Source organism: Mustelus asterias, chromosome 10 (genome assembly GCF_964213995.1).
Source record: "Mustelus asterias chromosome 10, sMusAst1.hap1.1, whole genome shotgun sequence".
NCBI lineage: Eukaryota > Metazoa > Chordata > Chondrichthyes > Carcharhiniformes > Triakidae > Mustelus > Mustelus asterias.
In genome coordinates this window covers 90,079,804-90,089,688 of record NC_135810.1, presented here as the reverse complement: position 1 = coordinate 90,089,688, position 9,885 = coordinate 90,079,804, and the positions used below count along the sequence as shown (strand labels likewise).

Here is a 9,885-nt window from a genome sequence, read left to right as displayed (position 1 = left end):
AGAATATATCTGTATGTTTGTTCCCTTCAAAATGGATTCAAACATGAAAATGCATTAATTTGAAATCAAGAAATCAAACAGCACAGAAGTAGGCCATTCATCCTGTCATGCCCAAGCCAGTTCTTTGAATGAATTATCAAATGAGTTCCCCATCCCTTCTATTTTCCTATTGCTCTCCAAGTGTTTCCTTTTCATGTATTTATCCAATTCCCTTTTGAAAGTTATGACCTAATCTGCCTCCATCACCTTTCAGACAATGCATCCAAGATCAAAACAATGTGCTGAGTAAAGAAAATTCTCCTCATCTCTCTCCTGATTTTTCATTATTTCTACACAACTTCAACTTGCAAACAGCATGGAGTTGTATAATGAAGTGGGTGAAATACAGTCTAGCATGCAAGCACAGTGAAACTTTGAACTGACCTTGGAAATTCCTAGGACCAGACATAGTATCACTTTCAGAATCCAATTAGTTGTGGCTACACAAATGTTTTGTAGCCTTGAAACTTCTGATGAGATATAGCAATATTAATTCCAAAATTTTATTAGATGGTGGCTATTAAGTTTTATCTCAAGTAGAGGCCTTCACTGAACTGATATTCAGGAAGTTTTTGTGTGTGTACACGAGTGAATTTTGACACACTTTAATGCCAGTCTTGAACTAGCTTCACTGCAGCATCAGATCCATTATCCCCATCCAACTACTAATGTGCAAGTAAAGTTCACACTTTAAGGGTGGGTGAGGTGGAAAGACAAGAGGAAAAAATGTAAACAAAAATGAAAAGTGTAATTGATATTATTTTATTCTGTGCATTTTATTTTACAAATACTTAAAATATTACTTTTTATTCCCACATCCATGCTGCCTTCAGTCCACAGATACTATCAATGTTGTTCCTTGACTGACCCACTGAGAGGTATGCTAAGACTGAAACTTTTAAGGTTTGTGATAAATGGGCTTCTTGCATTTCAATTACATTTCAATCAATATCCATTCAAAAATAATTTTTGGTACTGTGGCATGAGTGAGTTGCCAGTGAATAAAATTGCAGAAAATGTGTTAAGTTGTCTGGCTATATAATCATGCTGAGAATTTCTAATTTAGAATAATAAAAGTAAAGCATGCTTGGACAAGTTATTTAAAAGAACTACTTGCAAGCATATGACAACAATTAATGCAGTGCCCAAGCAAACTTTCCTTTGCTGTAGATACTTTACTGGCCAGAAGAGGGTGTCAGGAACCAGTTTGTGTATAGGAATTGAAGTTTAAAAATGACACTGCCCAACAGATGAAAGCATTAAGAAAACAACGACTGAAGAAATATTTGCGCCAGACAAGCACGAGTTAAAGTGACCATTGCATAGATTGCAAGCGTTTAAAGAATTAGGAAAACAATTAGGCATGGAAACTAAATAGAAGAGACTATACAGGACAATTGGTTCAGAAAAGATCACTATGGCTCCAGCTGTCCATGTAGTCTTTAACTCAGCAAACTGGAATCAAGGGTATTTTCACTCAACACATTAAAGACATCCCAATACTTGATAAAATTTAACAGTAGTAAAGTTAATACTATAAGTTTTCGAAATTTATTGTCAGAATACTTGCTTCGTTCATGTAAAATGGTACAGTACACATGTTTACATTTTTAAATGAATTCTAAGGCTCTCCTACATCTCACACTCATCTTAAGGGCACTCAATAAAAGCACATACATTTCTCATTTTTTTAAAAAAAAAACTTGATTCAACAAAAAGTAAATCCACTACACAATGTCAGCTTTGCAAATTCATGACAAAATATCTGAGCTGAAGCTGCAAACATGGAGACACATCACATGCTTCTTGTTTGCCACCCCCAAAGCATGCTCACAAATCAGCAACACCAATAGAAAAAAATAAACACTGCCCAAAGTAAGTGTCCTTTGAAAGGCTGGATAAAGATCATAGATGCAATACTCATTACAGTTCATCTACTGCTGGTAAAATTAAACATAGCAGCTGTTATAAGTCAAGTCAATTGTAAAGAATGAGTTGGGGTTGGCTTAAGGTGTGTTTGAACAGTGTGGATATAAAGTTCAAACTGCCCAGCTGGAGTCTTTGGGAGGTTACAATCAGTTGATAAATTATGAAGCTTACATACAATAAAATCTTGTGCTGCAAATACATTTGACATAAAACACTGAGACATGAAGTAACCTACCACAAAATGCACCTAAACTTGAAATTTGTACCAAATAATGTATAGTCTGCATCATGGATACCTTGACCATTAAACATAACTGTTCTTCAAGTACCAGATTAGAAGGTATTTTCTTGCTATTAATAAAACATTGTTATACAGCAAGAACATTCATCACCAAAAATTAGAAATGGTTGCTCTAGCACATTCACAGCTTCAACTGCTACAATCTGTAACCATAAAGGGGGGAAAAAAATTGGTCTGAAGAAGTAGGTCAAGTAAACTATGGAAGCAGCATGTCAATAAACACAAACTGTGCTAGAGCTTTCTTTTCAAGTCTAACCCAAGTACTTTACATTATGGAGACATTGCTCCATCTGTGGAAAGAGAAGAACTTGGCTAATGTGGTTATACAGTACATTCTTGGGAACTGAGCCAGACCCAGGCTGCCAGCCATATGCTCAGTCGGTGGTCTCAGTGAGTGCATTAAGCTTGGGAAATAGCTACAGGTCAGTACCGATGTGCCTGATGTGAGTACTGTGGAGGCTGCTGGGAGGTAGTTGAATATCCCATGCTGCTTTGTGGTTGTGATGTGCTTGGTCCAGGATTCTGATAGGCAGCATGTGGGTTGGAACGCTTTAAAAGAAAAAAAATGACAATGTTTATTTTTATTTCTTACCCAACTTAAAATCTAGAATTATGGTGAACTACTTTCTGTTTTGAAAGCCAGTTTATTTTGTAATCTTAAATGAATGTGAACATCGAATTTAGTAGTCTGATGGCTCGAGAGTCAGTGGCAACCCTAATTGGCATTAAATTTTGTACTTTGGGCCGTCTTGACTCAATTTGATCAGGTTCTCACTTGGTTGGTGATAGCATGTTCAGGGCAGATATTCTGCCTCTGGGAGCTGCTGGCCAAACCAAGTTCAGCAACTCTCCAGTACCAGCAGTGTCATTGAGAGCGGTGGCCATTGTCAGTACTGCAGTAGGGCATGGGAGCTGGTTCATCACTGGCACTGTGGAGCAAGTAGGTGAGGCAGGATCGCTGGGGTCAGTGTGGATGCCCCGAGCCAAGGAGAAGAGGGGGGGGTCAGTTTAAAAGACAGGTAGGAGTCTTCCTGCAGAAACAGCCCATATGGTGTGGTCTCTATTCACTGCGGATAGGGTTTTAGTGGTTATTAAGCAGCCACTTAAGACCTCATTTGGACTATGGTCGGGAATGTCGACCTCTACCCATCCTGCCCTGGACTTAATTGGTGGGAAGTCAGGAAGTGAACCCCGCACCTTCTGCCCCATTATATACTCCCCACTTTCAAACTCGCTCGTGAGGAGCATCAGATTCTGCTCAATATTCTTTACTGAATTCCACTGTTTAGTGCACATTCAAGACTTGTTTGATATCTGTGGCCTATTTAAACCATTTACAATATCAATGTATGTTTAGCAGTAAAATGCAGTTGATACAACTTTCCTTTACAGTAATCGACTTCCCTTTGAGAAACAAGTCAGCTTATCTACTGTTTAAACGCAAAATAGAGAAAAAATGATGAACCACCTTGGACCTCTAAAAAGCCTCAAGACCCGTAAGAATGAATTCTGTACCTGATAATCTGAGGTCATGATAAGTCCACCTGAGGTAGTGGTAGGGGGAACCACTCTGACTTTCTTGAGGGGGGGTCCTTGTGTGTGACTGTTGTCTTGGTTCCCTGGATGGCCACCTCCATTAGTGTGATTATTGCCTTGCTGTTGCTGTTGGTTCTTCTCAATTTATCAAAAAAAGAGAGAGAGAAAAATCTGAACCAGCATATTCCAACATCTAGAATCATGACTGATTTTGGTGTACAAGAATCTACAATTTAAATAGTTGTTCTTTTCATAAAAGCTTTGTACCAATTAGCAAAACAGATAGACAACAGATGGAGCTGAATAAAAACAGAGCAGTCAACTAATTTAAGCACAATATACCACAACTAAAAAACTATCTTGCCATTCTTAAAAATTCATCACGGGATGTGGGTATTGCTGGCTGTGCCAGCAATTATTGCCCATCCCCAACTGTCCTTGAGAGCTCCCTTCTTAAATTGCTGCAGTCCAGAATGTTGTTACCTGCTGTCACGATGTAATTTTATCCAACATGTTGAACTACAAAACTAAGGAAGGATGTTCTTGCTCTCGAGGGAGCGCAGCGAAGGTTTACCAGGCCGATTCCAGGGATGGCGGGGCTGATGTATGAGGAGAGATTGACGAGGTTAGGATTGTTTTCGTGGAGTTCAGACGAATGAGGGGGGATCTCATAGACACGTACAAAATTCTAACAGGACTAGACAGGGTAGATGCAGGGAGGATGTTCTCAATGGTGGGGGAGTCCAGAACCAGGGGTCACAGTCTGAGGATTCAGGGTAGACCATTTAGGATGGAGATGAGGAGACATTCCTTCACCCAAAGAGTGGTGAGCCTGTGGAATTCATTACCACAGGAAGTAGTTGATGCCAAAACATTGAATGTATTCAAGAGACGGCTAGATATAGCACTTAGGACGAATGGGGTCGAAGGTTATGGGGAAAAAGTATGATTAGGTTATTGATTGGATCATCAAACATGAATGGCAGAGCAGGCTCGAAGGGCCAAATGGCCTCCTCCTGCTCCTATCTTCTCTGTTTCTCTGTTTCTATGATTATATAACAGTCTAATTTCAGGCAGTCCATAACGATAGTGACTTTCTACATGTTCTGTTCTCTATACTTACCTTGTCTCCTTTATCATCAGGTTCATCTTCTGTAAGAAATTCTCGTTTTGGATAAGGAATTTGACAACCGGCGAAAACACTGCAAAATTTAAAATAAGGATATACTGAAAGTCACAATCTTATCCAGCTACATAGCTCATTCTTGACTTTAACATTTACTGATGCAAATTAAAAAGTACAGTTTTATGGTAGTTGGTATCCCCTTCCAGAGAATTTAAAGTTAGTGTAAATCGTTAATATATGCTGCAGAAATCTAATTCATAATGAGGCAAACAAATAGTTCCAAATACAAGCTTCAGTACTGCTGAAAGGGACAGGTTGCCAAAGTTTGTCATCTAACACTCAACTGAACAATTGTAAGAAAGTCAAATTTCAAACTTATGCTACAGGAGAAAAGGAGCTGACTCCTGGTAAGTCACCTCTGATTGGCTGAGGTATTGCCATGGAAAAAGCAACAGGGAACAATAGGTTCCCCAAACACCAGTGTCATTTAAAAAAAAATGATTTGAACATATTTCTTTCGTTTGCAGAGAACAGGTCACTGGGTACAAACGTTATGTCGCTTCTACAATGTGTAAATGAAAATGTTACGAGTTTGACCGATGATCTTAAATTGGCTGTTTGTGTAACTATTCGGACACTCAAAATGATCGCAGGGTTACATCTAACAGTAGATGTTTTGCTTTGGATTTTGCAAGTGCAAGCTGGTTAAGCAGTTTGTACTCTGCCTTTTATAACCACGAAAGGAACATGGATTTGATCAGCCAATCACTAGGATGTCTGGTCTACATCGCACTGACACTGAAATTCATTGCTCAATTCTGTGGTAGGGAGAGCATCTTTTTTGGCTGATGGCAGCATTGTGTTAGTGGAAAACACAGCCATTGTATAGGAGCTGTGTGAAACAGCTTGTTGTCCAAATGTTTGACATACTTTGCTTTTCCAGGATAATTTGAGGTAGACCAGACACTTTTAAGGTCCGAAAGTTACAGTATTTGGCTCATTTGCAAGATTGTGCAATAACAATGATCTGATCAGGATCGTCATTGTCCTGCAAGATAACTTTGACACCTTCTATTTCTGCTTCAAGCTTCCAAGGTGAGAAAGCTTCTAGGGCCCTATTTACAGGATTGCTGAGAAGGCCAATGATATAGTGCATGGAGCTATACAAACACCAACGTGTATACTGAGCAATGAAAGTAGGCTTGCTGTAGACAGTAATGGAGAATCATGAGCAGATTTCTCAACGAGCACATCAAGGAAAGGGAAAACATCAGATAGCTCCATCTCAAAAAGTGAATTTGAGCGTGGGATGGAGCTTCAGCAGCATCTCTCTCATTTCAGCAAAATGCAAGTCTGGTAATTTTCTGTTGGCAAAAGAATATAAAGCTGCTCTTGGATTAGTACATGCTGTGAAAGTTAGATATTCAACAGAAAACTTCCCTCAATTCGTCTTGGTGAATCTGATGTTATTTGAGAATCATATTCAGAATAGCATATATTTCACCACTCCAGATAGTCTTATATTTATTATATAATTTAAAAGGGTACAACTCAAAGAGATATTTACTTGTGAAATGTCATTAAAGGCACTGTTGAAATGGAATAAGTATTTAAATATAGTAAAGTCCCACTTTTATCAACTTCCTTGTCAGGTATTTGCTTATCTGCACTTTGTACACTCATCACACGTTTGTTTATTCACGTTTTCTTTCCCCTCTCTCTGCTTTCCCCGGAGACGTCAGCCATGACAAAGCAGGGACTTCAACACCATTTAAACAGGGAGATGCTGTCAAAGTCTCAGGAAGCGGATTTGCCATGGCCATTTAATTGTCTTTTTTTAAAACACCTTTACGACAAAGGTGAGAAGCAGTTTCTGGAATGACTGCAGCTAAAGTGCAGCCCAAACAGAGATTAACGTGGCAACGTCTGAATCTCTTGGTCTCGAGCTACAATAACGATTCAGTTGCACTGTTCAATTTTGAAACACTCACCAATTTTGTCTGCCAGTTTTGAGGTGATTCAGTTTTTCTTAAATGAATCTTGGGGAGCGATTCTCCCAAAAACATTTTAAGTGTTGAATTCACGCAAAAATTGGAGTAAATCATGCTGTTTTTTTTTCAGCGGGAGTTTCAAAATTAATCTCCCACACTATGCACTGTTGAGTGCACGAGTGTGATTCATTCCAGAAACCATGGGGCATTCTCGCTGGAGAGGCCAGCAGCATAGCGCTGAGCACACCAATGCGCATGCACTGATCTGTCAGCGCCGAGATCGGTGCATGAGCAGAGGTCCCTGTCTGCCGGCCTCCCAATTGCTGGCCAGCCCCACATCACCGGCCGTGCGACCCCCCCACGGCCCAATCGCTGGACCCCCCCAAATGTGCCCAGGCCAGACTCAACCTCCACAGCCCCAACCATCATTCCTCCCCCCCCATCACATCACTGGCCTCCCTCCCACTGTCACTCAACCCAAGTACTGAGTAGTAGTAGCAGCAGGGACCCCCCCCCCCCCACCACCCCCCCACCGATTGCCCCCGAGGCACCTCCCCCCAGCAAAATCGGGCTCTGCCCCCATGGCATTGCCCTATGCCCGGTGTGCAGTGCCAAGGTATGCCCTGATCATTGGCACTTTGCCCCTTGAGCAGTGCCAGGGGGCCCAGGCTGGTAATGCTCAGACAGTACCCGTGCCCAACCCTCTGGGGGGGCCTCAAGTTCGGTCCGCTAATGAGATTAAATACATTAAAATAATAATTTGAATAAATTATGCAGCTCTGCGCCGGTTTCTGGCATGGAACTGATGGCGCCGGAAATTCGGTGCTGAGAGACGCGCAGAGGCCATGGCACCCAGCAGGGACCCTGCAAAAAGGCCTCCGTTGGGGTCTCCCAGCCCGCTGCGCTACAAAAGCAGCGCAGCAGGATGGGAGAATCGCCCCATTGTTCTTTAAAACATTTTTTAATATGCCTTGTATTGCTCAGCGGCTCCACCTTCGTCATACCCATGTATCACAATTTGCTGTAGTGTACCGTAATTGCACAAACCAATGCTGCCCTTGCATTGCTGAAATTGATTCCCATTGCAAAGCATATTCATCATTCTCAATTTAACTGTTTTGCAGGGACATAAACCCCACGAATGGCACGACTTTACTGTATTTTGAGAATCTGTTGTCATAATCCTCATCCATGCCTATGTCATCTTCATATCTCTTGCCTGACCCACTATCCTCCAAACACTGTAAACTTCAGCTTATTCAAAACTCTGCTACCCACATGCCATCCTGCATGACATTCCACTCAACTATCCACCTTTGTTGATATACATCGTTTCTTATTCTCCCAATTTAAAATTCTCATCCAATTTAAATCCCCTCACAGCCTTAACTATTCATATTTCTATATTCTCCTCCAATTCCTCAGATCTCTGCGTTACCCCGCCATTAGTGGCCACTTACTTTCTCTAGTATTTCCTGCTGAAGCCTCTTCCCTTTAAAAAACACTTGGTCAATCCTCCAACCAGCTCTTTTTTTGGCTCTGCATTCATTTATTTCTAATTACACCTCAAACATCTTGGAAAGTTATTCTACATTAAAAGGCATGATGCAAGTAATAGCTATTATTGAAAGCATTTTGAAATCAACATACTCTGATGTAGGGAGTGGGTCTTCAAGGAAGTAGGGATCCTGCATAGCCTGTTCGGAGGTAATTCTCTTGGTTGGGTCCATTGTGAGTAACTTCTGAAGCTGAAATTGAGTGGAGATTGAAGAAAAGACGATTTATTGTAATGGCAATCACCAAAATTGCTATGGCATTATTTTTCACGGAACATCCCTTTATCAGTACATGAAGTCAGAACCACGAACAAAGGTGTTATGCTCAATCTTTTTCCAAAGCTCATAAATATATGAGGAAATCTGTAAACACAGTGCAATCAAATCAACTAAAGGAATTGGTAGCCTAAGATTTAAGGATTATATAGGAACACTACACCATGAACAACTGATTAAGCATGCCATGATTAATCCAAATGTACCAATTATATAATGAGGCATTATCACATGCAGTAGAAGTAGAATTTTGTAGGAGTGTTTTTAAATAGCAAGTCAGATGTCAAACAAAGCTTGAATGTAAAGCAATGATGCTGATACAGGCATAGCATGCTGATAAGATTAACATTCATGTACAAGGCTATGTTTTCAAAAGCATACACAAACATCATGAGATTTTCATTGTTAAACCGTAATATGGGTATTGAGTGAGAACCTTTGGGAATGAGAGAGCTTTGCAAAATCATTTTAATGCTATTTTGCTCAATATTTCATTTAATATCAAAAAATTATTACTGCAAGTCTCAAGAATCTCTTACTGACAAAGTACTTGCTTACTAATATTGAAACTATTTAAAAACCACATTTAAATCACTTTTGCAATATGAGGAAAAGGATTTGGAATTTGAAATGTGCAAGTCCAGTTGCAAGAGCCAGCACCACAAAAAAGGACTGAATGGGTATCTTCTATACTTTAATTTCTATGATTCTATTCTGCTCACAAGTGCAAAATATAGTTCAACTCAAAGGTATTTATAAATATTACAGATCCTGTCATATGATGTGATATATCTGCTGTTCTTGATTTCACAGATAAACATTAATAAAAGCTTTTGTTTAAGGTCACGCAGAACTACTTTTACCTTCAGTATTAGCAAATTTCCACATCAGACTGCCAAACTGCACTGTAATGCTATGAAAACGAATTAAGTTCATCGTGGCATTTATGGCGTATTAAAAACATGGCTCAACATAAATTTAGGGAATAAATGGGGAGTTAGGTGTGATTTTAACCCTTTGACTACACCACAGTTCACGTTCAATATGTGATTCACTTCATTATTGGTACTGTGTCTTAGAGTTTTTCTCCCTTTTTACACATCAGATTTTGTATTTCCTTTAGTCTAATAG

At 39.9% G+C, this 9,885-nt stretch overlaps 1 protein-coding gene across 10 annotated transcripts in view; it reads right to left on the bottom strand.

Annotated features, from left to right (window-relative positions):
• Positions 1-778: 778 nt before the first annotated feature.
• cdk8 (cyclin dependent kinase 8) overlaps positions 779-9,885 on the bottom strand; it is a 113,766-nt gene continuing 104,659 nt past the window's right edge. For 6 of the 10 annotated variants that reach the window (XM_078222175.1, XM_078222177.1, XM_078222170.1 and 3 more), the window contains 4 exons: positions 8,573-8,670; positions 4,929-5,007; positions 3,785-3,943; positions 781-2,818 (listed from right to left, as the gene is read on the bottom strand). In XM_078222175.1, coding sequence (XP_078078301.1) covers positions 2,693-2,818; positions 3,785-3,943; positions 4,929-5,007; positions 8,573-8,670 — 462 coding nt within the window. In that variant the 3' untranslated portion in view covers positions 781-2,692. Of the gene's footprint in view, positions 2,819-3,784; positions 3,944-4,928; positions 5,008-8,572; positions 8,671-9,885 lie in introns of all 10 variants that reach the window. The other 4 variants (XM_078222174.1, XM_078222172.1, XM_078222168.1 and 1 more) reach the window with 2 other exon arrangements.